We start from the raw sequence: 23,960 nt of genomic DNA on the forward strand, positions 1-23,960 counted from the left end.
ACAGGGTTGGGGTTATTAGTTTCATTGTAAGAGAAGGTATCAAATATATAGGGGGCGGACGCCTCTCTTCGTATCTTTTCTTGTATTTAGCTTATGTTTCAGTCTTTTTATTGGTTTATTACTTACTCTTTTCGACTTTTTGAATCAAATTCTTTATTTTATTTTATTCAAATTTTTTTAATTCACAATTATAATTATAGCCTGTCTGTGTAAGTTGAGAGCGGAATTTATCCTTTATTTTGTCCTTTCCATCCACTCGGATTTCTTCCGTTTCATCGATTTTGTCCGGATCCCACCCTTCTTCCGAAAAAAGGGAAGGAGCTCTTCAGCCACTTTCAATAGTATCTCCTCAGCCTTCCTCCTTTCCAACGTTTCTCTCTCTTTCATCTCTTTTTTCTTAAGCTCAAGCTTTTTTTGCTCGTTTTTATTTCATGTTTTCTTATTTATTCTTCCATATACTTAAGTTTTCGTTCCTTACTCCCGGCTTGAAGTTTCCTAGTTTTTTCTTTTTGTAGCGTCAATAATTCATTCTGTTACATCAACTCTTCAAGTTGCCTATGACTTTTCTCCTAATCCTGTATGAGATGCGGCCGTATCATCTTCATCTCTTCATTGGCGTTTCGGATTCTGACTGAAGATAAGTGTATGTCTTCCATGGAACAAAAAATGTGAAAATCACCTGAATACAATGATATGAACAAGAGACAAGACTTTTAGAAATAAAAAGAATCATACGTTGCACAAAATGTGGGTACGGAGTGATGAATTTAAGTACCACTTGGGAAACCATTAACTTTTTTAATTTTCAATTCTTTCCTCCTCTTTTCTCTGCGGATTCTACTTTATTTTTGTAAACAAATAACAAATTCATCCTTATTTATTTCATTCAAATTAAAAGTAGGAGGAGAAAATCTATAATCTCCATTATAGAGATTTTTGGGTTCATTTTTTTGAAGTATCTAATAGTTAATAAAATCTCTCTCTCTCATCCATTAGTATAACTTAAAGTATTTTTTACCAATCTTATATTTTATCTCTAATGAAATAGTCTACCACGTCTACATAATTTTATTTCTCTATTCATTAGTTAACCTATCTAATATACAAGTAAACTCACTCTTGTTTATAATTTTTTTATATTCATAAGTTTAGACGATGTTTAATAATTAAGAGTTTATCATCAAATCCCTGAAATAGTTATAGGATCATCCTTCATAATTTTCAGCTTGCACTAATATTTTTTTAGTTTGTTATATACATACATCACACACATATTTTAACAATACATATTTGATTTTTAAAGAGTTTTTATTAATTGAGGCGGGATGCACGTGCGACGCACGAGATGCACATTTTAGATAATATATTTGAGATTTTTATTAAAGTTTGGCTTTAGGCCACCAATTTCATTAAACCGCCCTGTCCACATAGCTTGATATTCAAACTTAAGAAAAATCTTGAACTAGTAGTATGTGGTTCGCCAGATGGCTTCAAAATATTAGATGGCAAACTAAGATGTTTTCAGAAGGGATATTGTAGCTATTCTAATTGCCAAAAAATAATTGTCGTTAAAAGTATTGACTTTTAACAGCAATTTAATTGAATTTATCAGCTACGAAAATGGACGCTAAAATAGCATATATAGTTAGCTGTTATGTATTGAATTTAGAATCCAAAATTTAATTATCACAAACAATTTCCCCTAAACTAATAATTTTTAGCGGCATAAATCATAGCCTTTACCAGCTTTTATGAGAACAGACGCGAAAAGCTTTACTGATCCCTTGCATCGCCTCCAAAAGACCAATGGTCGGTAAAAGGTATAACAATACTTGTTATGGCCTCTAAAGCCGTTTTTAATGTAGCTAAAGCTACTTTTTGTAGTTGTGCTTGTTTCGAAATAATTTTTATATTAGGCCTTATTCTTGTGTGCACTAATGTTGAGGACAAGTCTTCAATGTCCTTTCCTATGAAGCTAAAATAGATGGAGTGATGGATAATAGTAAGGCAGTTTTAAGTGCTTGGACGGATGCATGCCAACCACATTCTTATACCTTCAGAGGTGTACTGGGTATATTGTGATGACTGCCACGTCATCATGCCACCTAAGTGCCATTTGGAGCTATTTTTGTCATGTGGATGCTTACATGGGAAAAATTCTAGCATGTGTTGGATGATTCTAGAGCTATGGAGATTCTTATGGAGATGTTCTAGATATTTATGGACTTGCTAAAAGATTCCTTAGGAAGACCTTAGAATATTCAAGCCTAGTAAATAATTCTATAGAAGGGAATTCTTGGTAAATATGTAGGGACTTATACATTAATTATTATTTGCATACTAATCCCTAGATGAGTAGTATAAATAGAGGGGCATCCATTTGTAAAATCCATCAAGCAAAAATCAATCAAATCTTCTATAATAAAAACCTTCCGTCTAGCAAATTTCTCGTCTTATTCACCTACTGTTCTCTTAGCGATCTTGAGTGTAGTAATCTAGGCTGACTTGGCATAGCAAGATCGTGAGCAAGTTGTGCAAGAACATGAGCAAGTTGTCAAGTGCCGCACGTGCTCTTAGTTGAAGACTAAGAACGTGACAACGTGGTATCAGAGCGAAGGTTACGACTAAGGGAATGACAAACGATGGAGAAATCAACACTGCTAAAACCCAAGTCGACATCACTCAGTATGCCGCTGTCAAGAAGGGCCATAACAAAAAGAGGAATGCTGCCAACAAGATCCAAGAGGTGCCGCTAGAGGTTGTGCCAAACGAAGGGCTTACATCCCAAGAACCATCTACTACTGAGGCGAGCGAGGATGACGTGGAGGCCCTGTCCGAGGACGTCTCACTCGGTAAAGAGTGGGTTATGAAGGTTAATGTAGTGATGGACGCCATCGACATCTTTGGCCAATGTCTGGGGAAGGTGGAGAGCAACCTTAGCGTTCTTGAAGGGCAAACTCTTGAAGAGATTGAAAGTATCCGAAATGACTTGGAGGGGCGTACGCAGGCTGAGATTGAGGTAAAGCAAACCATCACTGCCTTAGAGCGCAGACTCATGGAGGCGTTGAGTACTATCGATGTCATGAAGGCAAAAATAGTGGCACTCGAAGAGCAGGTCAATGTTGGCATGACCGAGGGAGCTGACAATGTTGTTGTGACGAGGGAGGCTAAGATCGAAGCTCCCAAGCTACCAGCGTTCAAAGGGGTTCGTGATGCACAAGAGGTGGAGAACTTTCTTTGGCACTTGGAGAATTATTTCAGCCATGGCAAGGTGAGGGACGATGAGGCCAAGATCAACACCGTTGTGTTGTACCTATCAGAGACTGCCATGCTATGATGGAGAAGAAAGGTCGCCGATGCTGAGAGAGGTTTATGTACAATTAGCACATGGGGTCAGTTCAAGAACGAGTTCAAGCTACAGTTTTTCCCAAGTAATGTCTTGTACGAGGCAAGGCGTAAACTTAGAGAGTTGAAGCAAATAGGGAGCATACGAGACTATGTCAAGGAGTTCACCACCCTTACGCTTCAAATTCCTAACCTTACCAATGATGACTTATTGTTTCACTTTATGGACAGGTTACAAAATTGGGCTAAGCAGGAGTTGCAACGCCGTCAAGTTGCAGACATAGACCAAGCCATAGTGGAGGTCGAGTCTTTGATAGACTTCAAGCATGACAAGCATGACAAAGGCCAAGGCAATGAGTCAAAGGGTAGCGATGCCAAAGGTGGGGGAGACCGTGGCGAGAGCAAGGAGTCACAACAACAATACTCCAAGACTTAAAATGCGAACAAGTTCGACGGCAAGAAGTCAAGTGGTCATTGTTATACCCCATTTTAACCGGGTTGAAGCGGAGTACAACATATTGGAGATTCCCAAATTGTTTATTTGTTTTAAGGAGTCGCCACCTAATTATTTATGGTGAATTAGGACACCTAAAGTTTATTAAAGTTATATTTAAAGTTAACTCTATTTAAGGTCTGCGAAACTTAAGATTTTGAGTAAGTGGTTCAATTAGTCTAAAGGGAAGGTATTAGGCACCCTTTAAAACACATTAACAATGGTTAACCGACCGGACTAAAATTTAATTTGGCTAAGTGAAATACAGTATTGTAAAATATTTAAGAAAATATCTGATAAGTATTACTAAAGTTTTAGATAGAGGTAAAATGTTATTTTAAGTAAGAATTTGTAGAAAAATAGTGATTTAATAAAAAGTTTAATTATAAATAAACCAAAAGAAATGGAATGAGTGATGTTCATATGTATTCCGAATATGAATTACGCTAACTAGCAAATTAAAATGTATTTGTAAAGTTATTGTAAGATTAATATTTAACGTTTTAACAAATGTGTATTTCAGGTGTTCTAAGATAAAAAGAGTAAATGTTGAGTCTTTTAACTCAAATATATAGTCATGCTGTTTAAAAATTATTCCGAATAAATGTTATAAATACTATATAAGTAGTTTAGAACATAACTAGAAGTGAATGTCATTTTTGCGGAACTAACTACCCATAACTAAACTAAAACCCTTAATGTTACTAAAGTTTATCTTAATTAACAAGTATAAAATGTTAGTCATACAATACATGTTAAATACACACAAAATAAAATAGAAGAGTAGATGTAATGTGAATAGGCTCAGCCCATTTAAGACTGTTGTGACTAGGCTGTTGTTGCGGCCAATTTTATTATTGGGCTTTGGCCCAGAAAGTCAATCTTTCTTCTTTTTGTTTGTTGCGGGCGGCTGGACAGGAAAGGAGAAGACCCCATTGGGGTATGGCCCAACACCGAATGCGGGAGATGACCAGTCCGAGGGACTCGTAGGCGATAGTCATGCATAAAAATGAAAGAAAGAAAAAAAAAATAGTATACGATCAATAAACAAGTTTAAACGTGCAAAATATAACTCAAAATAAATTAGTAGATTATGCATCTACTGTGTATATTTTGGTATATCCTAGGTATACACATTCATAAGGGTGGATTGGCTAAAATATACCCGTCGTATACATGCGGATACGTAATTAATACAAGTATACCTAGCATATCAAGCTGAACAGATACGGGAATATCACATGTTTTATATGGCTGCTTGAATCAATTAACAACAGATTATCAATTATTCCAACATACCAATTAACTATTTTATCATCAATTCCAACGATTTATGGTACTCAAACAGAACCGAAACACACTAACCTAATAAGTTACTGCCCAGTGAAGGTAAGAGAAATATATACTTTACTGTCTCATTTAAATAAGTATTCAAACCAGTGCATTGTGTGTCGCAATAATCAGACATAGAAATCCAGCATACATTCAGGATGATCACTCATCATGGCACGAATCAACTGAATTATCATGTAGTAGTTTTTTTTTAGAATGTCGACCAAGTATAGTAATCTACCTCAAATACATATGACCAGGCAATAGAACACATGATGGCAGACATTTCATTCACACAGGTCCAAAGTAGGTTAAAGTATATATATTCTGGAGGACAAACCAGATAATGCAGGAGAAAGAAAAAGAAAACACATAAGGATGTGTCAGAAGCAGTGTCAAAGGAACAGCTCATGCTTCAATAGTAAAAAAATGTAAGAAAAAGAATACACTATTTTAAATCAAGTTCAGTATCATAGAGCATTTCTTATTTCAAAGAATTAGAAGAGTTCTAAGGAGAAAAGTTCAGTACCCAGATTCAACAACAGATCGAGAAGAAAAGAATGCAATGTTCCCTTTAAAAGAAAGGGGACCTTCAAAATGAAACTCTGTCTCTACATGTTCATTTATCGAACTCCCACCAACTCACAGGATTTTCATGCATTCGTACAAATCCAAAGAATACACTTCAAGAGACAGAAGATAATGCAGAGAAGAGAACAGAAAGGGACACACATGTTTCAACAATTGTAATGCTTTGGAATAGTCCGTACTTCAACATCCAAACATATATGTAAAGGAAAGTTAAATGCTCCAAATAAGCTCTTAGGAACTTAGTCCAGATTATGAGGAAATGGTTCTGGTTCCCTTTATTATCTTTTACAATCAGAACATTTGACAACCCCAGAACACATAAAGTTGATTGTTAGTCTCTTCCACTTTGTTCGACAAAAATCATTCAAATGAACCACATACATGCACACATGCAAGGATTTCAAAGGAAAGGAAAACAAAGAAAAGAAAAAAAAAGAAAGGAAGCAAGCAGGTTTATTGAGTTTGGATCCATTATACATGAAGTAAAACTGGCTGCCATGAGGTTAAATGCAAGTAAATGTCCTAAATTGCACATGACAGATGACTAGATTATAGATTAAGTAGAGAGACATATCGAACAAATATATAAAGGGCCCTTTAACAGATTGTTCTGCCAGAAATCAACAAAGTTGCACTAAGCATCAGATTAAGCCAACCAAACAACACCTAATACATAATTATCAATCTAATCTAACAACTTGATATGACAAAATGTTACGCTTACAAATAATTGGCCGGACCACATATTAAACATACATAAGCTACTAAAAAGAAACCTTGATTATGACTCACGAATACCAGCAGAATCACACTAATCACTAAGCTAATACTTAATGGTCAGCTACGCACGAGTTAAACAGGTGGGTAAACACAAAACCATGATCACACATGTACACAGATATCAAATTGCAGGAATTGAATCAACATGAGTTTGATTGAAGAATACACTGACTTCAAACACCAAAATCATCTTAGACGACAAACAGCCAATGACTAAACTCATCTAAAAAGGTCCAAATAAACGTAACTATGTCAAAACACCATCATCATAATCATCCCCACGTAAACTTGTACAAACATCTAAAACCAACAAAAACTGAAATTGAACTAAACTACAGTTAAGACATAAACAAATGGATGTTGTTAATTACCAAACTGAGACTAAACCAAATTAAGTCACGGACATACAACATTTTAATTACTGAATCGAACCTGGACTCATTAGACATGAACATGCATAATGACACTAAGCTGCTACATGAAATTAAACCGACTGAAACAACAACACACACGGATATACCAGGAATTTCAGATTTTGAAAGAAAAGGATACACTGACCTTTTGTGGGTGCAGTGAAGGGGGTGTTAAGGCCTCGAATCTATCTCGAACTTGAACGAACCCCCAAACCGATTAAAGTAACAACCTAAGACTTAAAGTAGTAGAAAAAAAATTTGTTGAGTGCCGTAAAGTTTCGGGTTTCTTCTTCCTAAAAATAAACCATTCAAAAACCAAAAAATCCCCCCTCAACCGATTAAACTTGGATTATCTTTATAGGGTTTCACTAGCGAGGGAAAGAGACGAACGGCGTGGGGAACAAGGGTGACAGACGCATGGAGGACAAGGGAGTGTGGAGGTGGCAGAGCGAGGCGGGGGACAGGGGTAAGTGGAGCAGGCATGGGGAGCGGGTGGAACGTGAGGCGGAAGAGGAGAAAGGGAAGGGAGAGAGAAAAGGAGGAGATCATGATGAAGGAGGCGGAAGAAGAAAAGGAAAGGGATTAGGTTTAGGGTAGGAAATAATAGGATTGGGTCGGTCCATTAGGGTAGAAAATGGGCTGGTCCGTTTGGTATTTTAGTTGGGTTGAAAATGTGGGTTGGGTATTAAAATGTGGGTTGTTTATTTGGGTAGGGAAATGATATTGTATCGATATTTTGGGTCATTAATTTGGCTGAAAAGTATTGGTTCTTCCTCCGCTATTTTAATTATTTTCGGGCTTCTAATATGATAGCTGGTATATATTATGCAAAGACAGTAAATAATTAATATGTAGAAAAATAAATATTTTGCAAAGTGTTGTCTTGTAATTAGTTTAACGATTCCAAACCCGAAAATGAAACGAAGACGAACATTTAAAATTTGTGATAAAGTAATGCTCGTGATGATGAAAATAAAAGTAGTGAAAATAATAGTAGTGAAAATAAATTATTTATCTCGTCAATAAATTTAGATGTCTGAGTAAATTAAAATAAAGGAGGGACAAAATTGGGTGTCAACAGTCATCAAGGCTATGCCGAAAATAAGGTGCAGAACGAGAAGAAGGGATGCTACTTATGCGGAGGGCCACATAGCTTCAAAAATTGCCCTGACCTGAAGAGTCTTAGCGCTATGGTGCGTGAAAGTCACGAGTAGACGCAAGCACATAGTACGGGAATTGCACAGTTAGGGACGATTAAACTATGTGGCGCTGTCACGAAGCTAGATAGTCAAACCAACGACAATAAAAACCAGTACATGGATCTCACCATCAATAACAAGCCTACTCGTGCACTGATAGACACTGGGGCGACTCATAATTTTGTGACCGAGGCCGCAGCGAAGAGATTAGAGTTGAAGCTCACTCCAATTAACGCCCTCGTCAAAACCGTGAATACTAAGCCAGAAAATGCTCATGGTGTAGCTAATGGCGTTAGTGTCAAATTTGGCGATTGGAGAGGTACGACAAATTTTATTGCCACTACTATGGATATCTTTGACATTGTTTTGAGGTAAGAGTTCTTTAGACATTGCCACGCGATGATCGATCCCTACCTCCAAGATCTCTTGGTCATGGAGCGAGAAAGCGCTTGCATGGTGCCTACAGTGACTATGTCGCATGGACAGGGCCATGCACAACTTTCAGCTATGCAGCTTGTCAAGGGGCTCAAGAAAGAGGAGCCAACATTCATGGCAACCATTACAAGTTTGGAGGAAGATAATGGTACCTAAGAGACACCACCGCCTTGGATAGATAATTTGCTCGAAGAAAACAAAGATGGTATTTCCGAAGAGCTACCTAAGCATTTGCCTCTTAAGCGTGAGCCGGATCACAATATTGAGTTGGAGCATGAACCGGGAAAGGATCAAGTCATGCACCAATTACCATCACCGCCTCAGACGATAGGGAGATTGAAGCTATCATTGACTACCACAGGCGAAAACAAGGGCAAGAATCCACCTCCATTTTCCCGTCCATTGGAAGGGGCAATCACCAGAAGAGGCCACATGTGAGCGATACGAAGACTTGTGGCAATTTAAAGACAGGATTCGAGAGTTTATGTTGCAGCAATACGCCACGGGCGTCGTAACATCAGGTGGGGGAGAGTGTGATGACCCGTTACGTCATCATGCCACCTAGGTGCCATTTGGAGCTATTTTTGCCATGTGGATGCTTACATGGGAAAAAGTCTAGCATGTGTTGGATGATTCTAGAGCTATAGAGATTCTTATAGAGATGCTCTAGATATTTATGGACTTGCTAGAAGATTCCTTAAAAAGACCGTAGAATATTCTAGTCTAGTGGATAATTCTAGAGAAGGAACTTCTTTGTTAATATTTAGGGACTTATACATTAATTATTATTTGAATACTAGTCCCTAGGTGAGTAGTATAAATAGAGGGGCATCCATTTGTAAAATCCATCAAGCAAAAATCAATCAAATCTTATATAATAGAAACCTTCCTTCTAGCAAATTTCTCTTGTCTTATTCACCTACTATTCCCGTAGCGATCTTGAGTGTAGTAATCTAGGCTGACTTGGCATAGCAAGATCGTGAGCAAGTTATGCAAGAACGTGAGTGAGTTGTCAAGTGCCGCACGTGCGCTTAGTTGGAGACTAAGGACGTGACAATATGCTGAAAACTTCGTTGGACCATGCAAAGGATCCTTGACCTTCCAAATCCAATTATTATAAAAATCCAACAGATCCTTCTCTGTTCTACAATACAACTTGGATTTCTTTTCAACATGTGAATGACTTAGAGATTGAAGAAGGCGGAAATTTAGATGGACAAGGGCCTTCCGCTTGGAACAATCCTCAATGTGCAACCCTTCCTTCTACATTGAAATCCGATTTTAGTCAGAATGCGACAGTGCACAACATACAATCAATCAATAACAAGAAGTACCATTTCAACCTCTTCAATTGCAATAATGTGACATTTAATCATCTTAATATAACGGCACCAGGCGACAGCTTTAACACCGATGACATTCATATTGGTGTCTCCACCAACATCTAAGTCTTGGATTCCAATATTGGCACCAGATATGATTGTATGTCTGTGGTCACTGGCAGCCAAAACGTCAACATTTCAGGGGTCACTTGTAGCCCTGACAGTGGAATAAGCATCAGAAGCTTAGGGAAGACACCAATATGATGTTGTCAAAGACATAAACATAAAAAATTGCACTCTCATCGCTACTAAAAATGGAGCGAGAATTAAGCTTTGGACCTCCTTTTGAAGATATTTTCATGGACAATAACATAATATGAACTTCAAATTTAGTGTGCGGCTTAAAGTCAGTGATGTATTCCACCTTTAAGTTTAGTAATCAGAACCAATCACTGAAGTTGCAGATAAACACTTGAAAAGTGGCACCCTTGAAGTGATCACGAGACCCTTGGAAATGGAAGAAGATCTCAAAACCTGCATAACTTAGCCTGTTTGGCCATGAAAACCAAATATTTTTCACTTCATTTGAAATTTTGGAGTTGGAGTTGGAGATGGAGTTGTGTTTGGTTATAGTTTTTGCAAAGAATATTAGATTGTTTGAATGTAGTAAAAGTGAAAACATGGTTTTAGGTATTTTTCAAATTTCAAATATAACTTCAAGTTGTATTTGGAATCTTCATAACCAAACACTGATTTTCAAATAAAGTGAAAAAATTTCATGGCCAAACGGGTCCTTAACATGTATTAATTGTTCGACCTTCTATCTTGCATGAAATAATATATAGATTTCCTCATAAATTATACATGTATTAGTTATATGGGTTTCTAAACTACAAACCAAATACCGTATTAATTTTATACATGAAATTTTATACACGAATAACTTACCTTCTAATCAACTACCAAACATAATATTACTTATGAATGATTAATACCTGCATATCTCACCTCCAAACCAGCTACCTAACGAACCCTTATCTAGTTTGTATAACTTTTTTGCTTGAACGTCGTAATTATCCATTACAACAAAATAGTTTTATATCTTTTTAGCAAAGATTTTTGTTTTCACACATAAAAAAATCAAAAATATCATTTTCTTCTATTCAAATTTGTGGTGACAAAGAACTATTATATTTCCTTGTCGTGTCTTTAAATCTGTATCATTAATCACGTTCACAATAATATTGAATAATCAGAAATACTGTGTCATACATATATATATATATATATATATATATATATATATATATATATATATATACACATACACAGAGTCCCAGACAGAACACTCTATTACCCAAATGGAGAAATCAGATCCTTAGGACAAAAGATATCATTCAACTTTTAATTGCAGACGATGCCAAAGTAGTATACCATTTTTAGCTTTCTTTTTCCTCCTCCTTCTGCACGAGATTTTAAAGAACACTTTTTAAACTCATATACAGCTGTGTTAAAAAAGCACTTTTCACCTTTCTGTAAGGACTATATATGCACACTTTGCATTCCTTTTCTATTCCTAGTTCCTTTATATAATCCAAAGTTTTGCAGGTTCTGTTTAGAAAGAAAAAGAATGGAGATGAAACGGAAAAGGGGACGAGCAAGGAAGAAGCCTTTGGTTAATTCAGAAAAGGAAGAAAAACTCATCACTTGCTCCTCCAGTCACCGCCGGCAGCCTGAGTTCTTCACCCTATTCCATTCTGATTGGAGCTCTCGACAACTTGTACCTACTTTTCTCTCTTAATCACTCAAAAACACCTTTTCTCTTAGTACCTTATATTATGGGGTCGTTTGGTAGCTCGTTAGGAGCTAATGTATAAATGCAATTTAGAAACTCTCATAATTAATACATCTACAAGTTATGAGGGAATCTATGTATTATTTTAATATTGACTTAATACATAAACAAACACTTAAAAGTTATGAGAGAATAATACATAAACAAACACTTAAACTTGGCCTCAGCTGGCAAGTATGCCTTCCAACTTCGGGTGTGCACAGGTACGCACCTCAACTTGTATAAAGTTGAACACGTAAACACAAATGCTGACGTGGCCCTCCAAAATTTATGTGTCATGTCAATGCATGTCAGTATTTGTGTTTACGCGTTCAACTTTATACAAGTTGAAGTGCCTACTTGTGCACACCCAAAGTTGGAGGGCATACTTGCCAGCTGAGAAGTTTAAGGGATGTGTTATGCCTTTAATATGTTCAACCTTCAAGATTTTTAATTCTGAACTCAATATACTTTTTAAATTGTGTGTTCAAATTTCATATTTATCGTCTTATTGAAACATTAAAAAGGTCTATCACTACTTTGGTTTTTACAGAAATTACCAAAGAACTTCACCAGGGAATTTGGGGAGAGCATCAAAGAAACAAGCACAATTAAAGACTTGACTGGGAAAGCTTGGCTTGTATCTGTGGAAAAGACTGAAGATGGAGTATTTTTCATTGGAGAAGGATGGGAAGATTTCATCAACTATCACTCTCTGCAAGATGGCTACTTCTTGATTTTCATATATGATGAAGGGGACTCTTCATTCACTGTCAAAATATTCAGCACAACTGCTTGCAAGAAATCAGTGCCAATGGCTATAGTACAAATTAAAGGAAGAGACCATTTGAAATATAAGTATTAATTACTAGTAGTAGTTATTGTTGTAAACTTAGACATTGTATCTTTAATCTCTTTTTGGTTTTAAGCATTATCAACAAAGAACGTATCTAAATACTGACTCAATTTAATTCGTTATTCACTCAAAAGACCCTCTTGATCTTTTACATCAAAGATAACAGAAGAAAGGTCATATTACCTGCAAAACATACACACAAAATAACTGGATGTCTTATTTTTCCATCATTTCCAACAATTTTTTACAATTCTATTAAATTAACAATTATATTATCTATCTGGGTATATCTTCTGTCGATTAGTAATTCAAAGAGAAATTTGTGATTGATTAATGTGCTGTAAAACTTTTGTAATTCGATTGTGCTGCTAAGATCATCTTTCTTCTATTTATTTAACAAAATGAAAATTTAGGAAGATTGTACAGAGCTCAATGGTGGAGTGTGGATCCACTTCTCTAAATAATAATGGTTGGCCACTGCCCGTTGAACTGTTGAAAGAGTTAGTTTCTCCTGTTTACTTGTGATGGACCAAATGTGGGTACAATCCCTTTATATGCTCTGGCATAGAGTCATGCCTTGTCAAGATTCCAACAATTGGATCCCTCTGCAAATTCAGAAGAACAAAATATTGAGAAATAGAGTTGTAGAGTTGAATGCACAAACAAATATCAGAAACTTCAGACTATATGTCAAGACATTCATATGATGATTTTGTTATGTCATGCAAGTCTTTCGTTTTATCCAGATTTAAGTTATATACATTGACAGTATAAAGAATTTTAAAATCTATGTGTATTTTAATTACAGTCAAACCTCTCTATAACAGCATCGTTTGTTCGGATACTTTTTGGATGCTATACCAAAATGTAGTTATAGAGAACATATAATATAAAATAACATGAAAAATCGGTTCCAGAAAGAACCAGTTACCAAAAGACCCCATTTGTTTAGTGGGTGTGGATTATTGTGTGTTTACGTATGGAGTAGTGTGTGTGTTATCTCCATGTATACGCTTGCGTGTATTTTCCTTGTGTTCAAATTACATACACTATCAGTATTATAAATTTCACATTAGTTTGCAGCTTTGGTGACTTAATAGTGTAAGCTTTTACTTGTATGCTAACGATATAACATGCGTGGTAAGTTGCAAATTGCACTCATATACTACTAAAAACGATTTTTTATTTATTTTATAACTAACATTATTAGTTGTATTAGACTTCTTTTTATTTTTTTATTGTATGTTAGGGATCGATCAAAAGTTTGTGAACCCAAAAGTGTAAGATTTGATCCATCAACTTGTGAGTCAAAAACAAATCTAAGCTAGCACAACTAATGTAAGTTTTGTACACAAATAAAGTTTTGTCGCGGAAAGCTTTTTAGTTTTTGCAAATTAAACACTAAAAATCTTTTCTTCAATATGACGGTTAAATCACCCTCTTTTTTTTTTTTTTTAATTAAGGGCCTGAATTTAAGATGTTTCTTCTTGTTTTTGCTTCGGCAACAATGTACATAGTTTTTGCCTCTGTAATAACGTTTACTCTGCAGTAACTATGTACATAGTTTTTGGCTTTGGGTATTAGTTTAATGTCTTTAGAAGACACTCTTAACCCTAGCGTAACCCTTTAGTGCTATCCTATATGGTAAAATATTTTACCGACTACTTCGTGGACTTTTGAAACTTTATTAAAAGTACAAGTTGATAATCAAGCCCTTTTTGTTACCTAGATCTACTGATTTGTTTTACTCGAACATTAATCTCCACATCTTAATTAGTACATAGTCAGACTCAAGTTTTGAATTTAATATATTCAACCTTCAAGATTTTTTTTAATTCTGAACTCATTATACTTTTTAAATTATGTGTTCAAATTTCATATTTATTGTCTTATTGAAACATTACAAAGGTCTATCACTACTTTAGTTTTTACAGAAATTACCAAAGAACTTCACCAGGGAATTTGGGGAGAGCATCAAAGAAACAAGCACAATTAAAGACTTGACTGGGAAAGCTTGGCTTGTATCTGTGGAAAAGACTGAAGATGGGGTATTTTTCGTTGGAGAAGGATGGGAAGATTTCATCAACTATCACTCTCTGAAAGATGGCTACTTCTTGATTTTCATATATGATGAGGGGGACTCTTCATTCACTGTCAAAATATTCAGCACAACTGCTTGCAAGAAATCAGTGCCTATGGCTAGAGTACAAATTAAAGGAAGAGCCCATATGAGATATAAGTATTAATTACTAGTAGTAGTTATTGTGGTAAACTTAAGACACTGTATCTTTCATTTCTTTTTGGTTTTAAGCATTATCAACAAAGAACGTATCTAAATACTGACTCAATTTTTAATTCGTTATTCACTTTCGTTCACGTCCCCAGTAAATGAGAGTAGGATGTTAATGTCAAGTTAAGGTGTTTTCTGACAGTCAATGAGTTGGACGCAGTGTTTTAAAAGGCGGGGGCGTAAGGCGGGGCGTTTTACATACGCCTCGACGGGACGTTAGCCTCGAGGCACGGGGCGTAAGCACCATGGGTATTTATTTTTTAGTGTTTCTTAAAATAATATAATTACAATAAATATTTTTAAATAGGTAAAATTACATAAAAACAAACTGTAAATAAATGAAAGTATATATATATATATATATATATATATAGTGTGTGTGTGTGCGCGCGGATCCTCACAAAAAAATGATCAAAGCAATCCATTATACACCGCTTATAACTTATAATTATATATAACATAATTTTACAAGTATAAACAATACAATGAAATAAAAGCTATTATGAAATGCAAGTCAATTCTAACATTTTAACTTTCAAACACAGAAAAAAATATAGTTTCTTAAAACACTATTACTATCATACTATTCATTTTATCTCCCTATAAGCAAATAATCAATAAAATTTATCAATATTACAATTAAAACATAACTTCTTCATGAACAAAAAATAAAATTATATGATAATTCTGATACATAGGACTTATGACCAATGACAAGTGAAAATGTACAATTCCGCTATGTGTTTTTTTTAAAAAAATTAAGTAATATTCACCCTCACGACGTTCTCAAATAGTAAATATCCAATACTATGACTTGTTATATGAGTTACACCCAATCTTCTATTTCTATAGATGAAAAACTATTAAGTATCATTATTTTGTTAAACAATTATGAGGGTGAATGATTTTAATTAAGGAATTTAAAATATAATTTGTGTAAGAACTGTCAGGCGAGCCCTGGACGTTGGGCGTTAGGCGTGTTTAGGGCGTACGGTTGGGCGCTTAGGGCGTAAGCCTCATAGGAACTAAGCCCGCACGTTAGTCCCAGGGCGTTTTGCCACTGCCCTGCCCCGAGGCGAGCCCCGGGGCGAGTCCTGACACTGCCTTTTAAAATAATGGTTGGACGAATACTTTGGAGATTAAGGCTTAGTAGTCTGTTTGGCCAAACTTATAGAGTCTGATTATTTTGAAAAATGCTTTTGAAAAGAGTATATTTGAAAAAGTAGTCGTTTGTGTTTGACTTAATAATTTGAAAAACCCTTTTGGTAACATCAAAGTAACAATAGGTTCTAGATGTGCTTGTGGGAAAGAACTATTTTTTTAGCATCCGAAAAATAACTTTTGTTACTACTGAAAAAATACGTATGTTTTTAATTACAAATGTGGCCAAAACCTCAATAATTTAAAATAAGCACTTTTAGCTTCACATAAATTTAATCATAGTGAGATATTGGTGGAAGGTACCAGAATAGAGTGATATACTCAGATGAGTGTGACACCATTGTTATTAAAAACATTGCTTCTTGATAGTGTTGATAGTTTGGAGACTACAGAATCCAAATCTTTATTCCTTTAAAGCTTTTTCAGGAAAAAAATACTTAGTCCTTCCTAGTTTCTTTGAAATTATCCTTCCTGTATCGTTTAATATCTTTCAGTTGCCATTAAATAACTATGAAACTAACGTGGTAGGAGCAACGAGATCCTAACATTAAATTGATCAGGTACAACGTTTAAATTGGACATTGACTGTTCACACAAATAGAAAAATCAGATTGTTCACACAAATAGAAAAATCAGATCTTTTGGACAAGAAAGAGATCCTTCAACTTTTAACCTTGCAGATGTCAAAGTTAACATTTTTAGCTTTCTTCTCCTTCCCCCTTCTGCATACAATGTAACAGAGAGCCACATCGAAAGAAAGGCCATCACTTCAAGATACAAGAATGAAGAACCCAATAAAGGAATTACTTTGAACTACCTTAATTTCTGACATAAACCAAAGAAAAGCACCATGCATGTACTCATTCGCTCGTCTTTAAATAAGTCTAACGTTTCGTAAATGTCTTCTATAACACCACCATTTGATTAAAAAGAATATAAAGAGAAAATAAAAAGGGCATCCTATTTAAAATGTAAGCCAGAGCTACCCTAATATGGGATTTGCTATGTATTTAGTATAGTAACCCTCAATGATGGCTTTGATACATGGCAAGTGTCTAAAATAAAAAAATAAGGAAAATTTGAGAAGAATTCTATTAGAAAAAGATGAATATTATACTTGGTATGCACCACCATTGATGTTCTACCAAAGTGAGCACTAATTGAGATGAATGTTATGCTCTGTACATGTTGCTATATGTTTCTATTGACACTTTCCTCTGCTGACGAGATTCCTAACGGACTTTTACATGGTACTTTTATCTCATTTGATGCTACATCGAGACTTAAGTTGAAGATTAAGGACCGGAATGTAATTTAGAGTACTCAACTAATTCAGCCCAATTTGTCTACGTCAGATAATAGTAAAATATCCGCCAGAAAAAGATTAAAACTCTGAATCTCCCCATAAAGCCTAATACACATAATAATGCTTGAACTCCACACAACAGTCGAGCAATATCATGTCAATAAATGTGGTTGTTTCTCTGTCCCTCTGTACGCACAAGTTTAACTTTCTGAGGTCAAAATTACCAAAATCATTCATTTCATGGTGCATACACACTGCGCGGGAAAGTTTTTTACCGGGAATGGAATAATCCAATGGTTCCACCCCACCACCACCAAAAAAGAAAATTAAAAAAGAAGACAACGTTGTAAAGCTTAGGAAAGCATAGACTTGCATCTCTACAAAGCAAGATTGTGGGGAAAAAAACCAATAATAAAAATAAAGCGATTTTACAGGACAGTCATCATCTTTACATCGCATAGAAGGGAATCAAGTCATCAATTTTACAGCAGTTCGGGAGCCGAAAGAAACAAGACCTTTTTACACCTAGCCCAAACTCAGTACTGGTAAATGACAAAGGGCAAGGATCTTAAGTCCATACTTGGCCAAAAGATTACAACTCCCATGTGGGATTGGGTTTCTACTAGAATGGCACAAAAGCACTACATTGTTAAGGAGAGGAATGTCAAAATAATTTAAATCATTTTACCATCAAGACTGCATTACCAAGGAGTTTGGTTCACGGCCATGTACCCTCAATCTATAGATGCATGTGTGTGACTTTCCATGGTTGGATGTGAAATCAAACCTAATTGTGTCGATGAGACTAGAGCCAGCAGACTCTAAAACATCGAAAGTCTGAGCATTGCTCTTGTCCAGATCATAAATGAATTCCGTCAAAAGGAACATCTTCTCACTACTGGCTGCTAGATCAGTCTCTTTTTGATCATGAAGCCATCCTGATATCCTGCAGTTCTTCGGAGCACTGGACCTATCGTAAGCAACACTCTGTTCAAAAAAATTTGGAGTTGTTAGTAACTTGGTGCTTAAGAAGCATAACCACATAGAACCAGCAATCCTTTTTTGATTAGGGTGGCGTTCAAGCAATTTTATGCGCCAGAAATCATTCAACATAAAGCAGGTTAATAATATAAATTGATCAGAAAGTACACTCTGTCATTAAGGGATGCAAATTCACTAACAATGGAGTGCTAATCACAGCGGAACTGATAAACTGTGGGTAGACAAATCTAAACGTTTGGTGTTCCATATATAATCAAAGTAAAATGTGAGCAAGAGATTTTTTTTTTTTTTTTTAATGACATGGGAACCATTCGGGTGCGTACAGGGTAAACCCAACTCCTGTGCAATATTGACAGAATAGACTTGCAAGAGCATCCATTCAAGCTTTATATACTTTCTTTTATCTAGTAAAATGATTTATCGCCGTTGATTCTTCAATTTAAGTGTTTGGGAAATATGTTTCTCCGACGGACTCAAATTGTTCGATGTTTTCAACCATGTTGAGTGAAAATACACTTCCCAAATGCGATAGTTTGTTCACATGCTTTCATCACGCTAGCCATTAGGACCACTCACTAAAATATCTCCAATGATGTAACTTGAGGGCCCTCAGCTGTTCAGCAAGGTAAACATGCATGTTACAGCGTGCCACACTTCTGCTTATAAATCTTTTTCTAATGACCTTTGGTTAAAATCATTAAGAGCTCAAACGCAATACAGCAGTACATTGATCAGATCATATGAACTCCTAACCTTCTATAGAATCCAGCAGAGTAAGAAATCCTGCTCAAGGTATGAATATAGTTCTAAGAGGACAAGCACAAAAGAACCCCGTAAATGCTAGAGCTCAAGTCTCAACGTATGAAGCATCGAAAAAGTAGTTACTCAAAGAAACTCAAAAGTTCACATACCATATATAAAATTAGCACTTCAAATGAAAAATCACACATTAGTCATTACCTCATTCTTTTAAGGCCTCAAACTCAAGGCTTTTTATGGAATTTCCTTGGTTGATATGCTACAAGGCGTTTTACCATATATATATATATTTATATTTATCGCTCAAAAACTAATGTGTAAAGGTACAGTTTAGACAAGATTCTAAGGCTAAGGAAGCAGTTTATCCATAGGAAGCACTGCCCTTCATCCTAGCCTCTGAACAATCCGGCTTAAATGAGAAATGGTCGCAACTCGCACTATTGGAAACTTAAATCTTGCTGGCAACTCTTGTTTCATACAACTGGAAAATGTTTTTTCCTGACTGAGAAATTCATATGGGACCAACCCTTAGAACCAACCGCAGCCTTCAAAACTTGGGGATAATGGGCCCGCCTCTCTACCCTTCTCCACTTAAATACCAAGCTTTCTGCATGGCGAGGCTAGAACATGTGACCTAAATCACAAGTCCCCCAACCTTTCCCGCTTGAACTACGATCTGGTGGCACAATTGGAAAATGTTTTATTTGATGTATGACCAGCAAAAATAAACCCTAACTTTCATTAAAATGAGCTATACGCCCAAGTAATAGCATGTGATCACGTATAGGCTCTCTAAGCATATTCAATAAATAACATTCAATTAAGCATGAGCGCTCACTAACCCGAGCAACTAATAGTGCTCACTTATCCACCTATGTGAAGAGGATTGGCCAATCATCACAGATATCAGAAAAATCAACTAAAGATATGGCTTGAGTACTTTTCTCAACAGAAAAGGTGCACCCCAAAAAAGTAGAAACTAAAATAGGCTTATTAGGCAATTCAACATGAGAAAGTAGAAAGATTCAAGAAAGCATCTTGGACAGTTAAACCGCTGGAGTTTTTTTTTTTTTTTTTTTTTTGGGGGGGGGGGGGGGGGGGGGGGGGGGGGCTGCTAAAGGGCAGCCCGGTGCACTAAGCTCCCGCTATGCGCGGGGTCCGGGGAAGGGCCGGACCACAAGGGTCTATTGTACGCAGCCTTACCTTGCATTTCTGCAAGAGGCTGTTTCCACGGCTCGAACCCGTGACCTCCTGGTCACATGGCAGCAACTTTACCAGTTTTTTTTTTTTGGGGGGGGGGGGGGGGGGGCTGTGATATAATTACTAGTTTAAAGCCAGAAAGGGCAGTCCGCAATCAAAAAGTGGTTTCTATAGTGATGCTATTGATAATTAAACGAGGAAGCAAGTCTACATATACATTCAAACAAAATAGACTACCAAGTATTGTTTCAAAGGTAGAAGAGAATACATCTTGGTCTGAATGGTTTTGGTCCCTCGTCTGGAAAACAACCTAACCAGACAGTTCTCAGCAACCGATATAAATAATGTTCCGTAGCTTAGAGTATCAACAGAATCAGTCATGTGTCCGGACCAAGATTAGAGCAGTTCTTTGGTTTTGTTAGTAGATTAAAGGTTACCATGGCTCTAGAAACTAAAAAGACTGGCATTTAGAAATAACACAAAGAGACACAAACTTACAAAGAAAAACACATCAATACACCTATGCACCTGTCACAAACATAAGCAAACAACTATAAAGCGGAGAAAGTTTGCCAGAATAATCACACTTTTGGATGCAAAAGCAGTGTTTATAGTGGTTCAGACTTCAGATGATGATAGTTATGGAAGAACAAATAGAGAGGGATGGGAAATTCAGGCATGGATGGGAAGATAAAGGTGAAAGGCTAAGAGAGAGATGTAATGAAGACAAATGAGGAATTACCAGAGAAGAGAAAGATAAATAAGAAAACTCTCAACTACTACATGTGCAGCTAAAGCAGAATACTTGATGGTGCCAAAATGATTGATTGGTATGAATGCCACTCACTTGACTTTTATCACTTATCTACAATTAATTTTCCAGACGACAATTGCCTAGTTTGGGGCCCAAGCCATCAGTTCTGGATCTCAGTCCAATCAGTTATCCATACTACCTCCCAATAGAAGCAACATATACAAGCATTATTGCAATGGATCTCCACAGAAAGCTCCTCTTATTAAGATGCAAGGTATGTCAATTGTAGAATATATCCCTCGATCATTAAGAACACAAATATGTGGTAGGACGGGTTTGCATCTTCTAGTTAAAGATTCTAACCCAATAATTAACATCTTACTAAGAAAGAAAAGACTCAATTTGGCCTAGCACAAGCCTACACTTTCTAATCTTGAGTCCATACACTTAACTTACGCATTAATCGGTGTTATCGAAGGCGAATAGTGCAAAAAAACTCTAGGGTACGTTGGGGCTTTAGGCGCAAAGGACTAATATAATGTGGGCTTTTATGAGGAAAGGTGCAGATGGAGAAAAAATACAAATATGTATATGTATAGTCCAAGACTAATAATTATAAGCAATGAATAACATATATACTATATGGACAAAAAAATTGGAAAAAAAAATACGATAAAGTGAAATATCAATTGTTTCGTGTAGCCATTTTGCGCCTCGCCTCGGGCCTTAAGTGCACTATAACCCTTTGACAACACTAGCATTAATCGGAGCCCTAGGTGAATTTGTGAAGCACACAAAGCAGTAGGCAACCCTAGATGGAATATACTTTCATTCTGGTAAAATACTTTTAATTCTGGTACACATTTATATGAAAGCTACTTGTGCTTCTTTTGATATTCACAATTTCCATAGACAAATTCTGATATGTTGTCTATACATAAAACGGCTTAATTCATGCTGACCCTCCTAGGCTCAGACTGACCAATTTCAATCAAAATCTAAATGCCAGACTCGAACTAAATTGTGCTCATAATGACTAAAGGCTCGGTTGTATAACATTCACAAAATGGCCAAACATTAGAAGTTATCACAAGCTTTATCATCACATTATGAGTTAGTCATCACATAAATAGTCACATGTAAGGGTGAAGCTCAAATAAATGCAAGGTACTAAAGAATCAGTGTCAGCACCATCACAAGCATAAAGAAAACATTATACAATACAATCATTATTACTATCCAATAGAAAAAGGTGTTACCTTTGCAACATGTTCCAAGGTGACAGCTTCAGGTATAATAGCTGTCCGGAGCCTGATCTGGACAAACCCGGTATCCCCTTTAAGAGGAAAACACTGACCAGGTTCACCAAAGCTGGGTGTAACTATCTTCTGAGCATCATTACTAACAGCATTCCGGTTAGTTAACCAACTAAAAACATCACCACCACCACCAGACTTCGTAATAAACGGCTCTGAATGCTTCACTACACGAGCCCCACCCGATCCCAACGCATAATCCACCCTCCCTAACCCATCAGCAGCATGTTTCTCTATCTCTTTCTCCACTATCTCCCTCGCATACACCCGAAATTCATCCAAACTCTTATCATCAACTTCACTACTTCCTTTCGTCTTCCTATATTCCTCCAATATACTCTCCACCTCGTCCCTCGACACCCAATTTTTCTCTCTAAATTCACCCATCAACCTCCCTAAATTCTCGTTTTCGCCACTCACTTCCTTCAACTTCAACTCCAATTCCCCTACTTTACCATCCACCTTCACATTCAACTCCTCCCTCACATTCTTAATCCCCGAATCAATTTTCGAATCAATTACATCAATTTGAACTTGCATCATTTTCGTCGTTTTCTTAACAAACGACTCCATTTCCGCAAACTTCCCATCGAAATCACCCGAAATTACAGTAAAACCATCAGAATCATCCTCTTTATATAAATTCCCAATAACTCTACGAACAATCTGAATTAAACCAAGTACCACAAGAACCAACAACAAATTCTTAGTTAATACACTAACCACAGTTAACCACCTCGGTTTAGGCGGCTTAGAGTGTTTCTTAGGAGCCGAGCCGGTAGTGCGCCGGGTAGATGATATCGGAACATTAGTATTGGGCAAGGGTTTCTTAACCACTTGAAGCGCATCTCGACCGTCGGTTCTGATTGGATCGACGGCGGCGGCGGTGGCGGCGGCTAAGTTGGAGTCGGTTAAATCTAGGTTAGGTTGTTTTTTCTCGACGGCTCGGCGCCGGGTCGGACCCGAGGCTGGATTGGCTGATATGGAGACTGTGGATGTTGACATTTGTGCAAGAATTATGGAGAAAACCCTAGAGATTGAAAGGGAATTTTTTGGGGAGAAGGAAATATGGAGGGACGTGACAAGTTGAAAGTGTGGGAGTTAAAATTGAAATTCGAATGAACCGGTTCGATTCGATCCTTTTGACTTTTGAAGGTTGTTTTTAAGTTCAAATTTTGAATTGGATGCCTTTTTTGTATTTTTTTTTTTTTAATTAAAACGCCAAGGGGCAAAGAACGAAAGAGTCCAATCAGCCAAAGTAAAAAAAGCAAGAGGCGGAAAGCGTAAAAAACAAAAAGCGAAGTATAAGCTTTGCACAATCCCCTCTTCATTTATTTTTATTAAGATTAAGACGTTTGAATCTAAATGCACATCTGAATCATTAAGATGTTATCTCTAGGTCTGAACAATGAATAATTAAGACTATTTGTTTTTCAATATCTGAATGTGCATAATGTGTTTATTTAAACATAATAAATATACGATTCAAATTAAAAAGTAACTAAATAATAGAAAATAAATACAAATTTAATTAAAAAATATTATTTGATTAAAAAAAATGAAACATTTATG

At 36.3% G+C, this 23,960-nt stretch overlaps 3 protein-coding genes across 3 annotated transcripts; 2 read left to right on the forward strand and 1 right to left on the reverse strand.

Annotated features, from left to right (window-relative positions):
- The first annotated feature begins 8,552 nt into the window (after positions 1-8,552).
- LOC132644356 (exopolygalacturonase-like) lies at positions 8,553-10,036 on the forward strand. Its single transcript, XM_060360950.1, has 2 exons — positions 8,553-8,736; positions 9,720-10,036. The coding sequence occupies exons 1-2, from the start codon at positions 8,553-8,555 to the stop codon at positions 10,034-10,036; spliced, it is 501 nt and encodes a 166-aa protein (XP_060216933.1).
- Positions 10,037-11,272: 1,236 nt separating this feature from the next.
- LOC132599950 (B3 domain-containing protein At3g18960-like) lies at positions 11,273-12,722 on the forward strand. Its single transcript, XM_060313097.1, has 2 exons — positions 11,273-11,690; positions 12,298-12,722. Exons 1-2 carry the CDS (start codon positions 11,541-11,543, stop codon positions 12,607-12,609), a joined length of 462 nt encoding a protein of 153 aa, XP_060169080.1. The 5' UTR covers positions 11,273-11,540; the 3' UTR covers positions 12,610-12,722.
- A 5,025-nt stretch (positions 12,723-17,747) lies between these two features.
- On the reverse strand, positions 17,748-23,553 carry LOC132645341 (SUN domain-containing protein 1-like). The gene is made up of 2 exons (XM_060362278.1): positions 22,332-23,553; positions 17,748-18,344 (listed from the first exon to the last, which is right to left on the reverse strand). The coding sequence occupies exons 1-2, from the start codon at positions 23,391-23,393 to the stop codon at positions 18,048-18,050; spliced, it is 1,359 nt and encodes a 452-aa protein (XP_060218261.1). The 5' UTR covers positions 23,394-23,553; the 3' UTR covers positions 17,748-18,047.
- Positions 23,554-23,960: the final 407 nt, after the last annotated feature.

Source organism: Lycium barbarum, chromosome 6 (genome assembly GCF_019175385.1).
Source record: "Lycium barbarum isolate Lr01 chromosome 6, ASM1917538v2, whole genome shotgun sequence".
Taxonomy (NCBI): Eukaryota; Viridiplantae; Streptophyta; class Magnoliopsida; order Solanales; family Solanaceae; genus Lycium; species Lycium barbarum.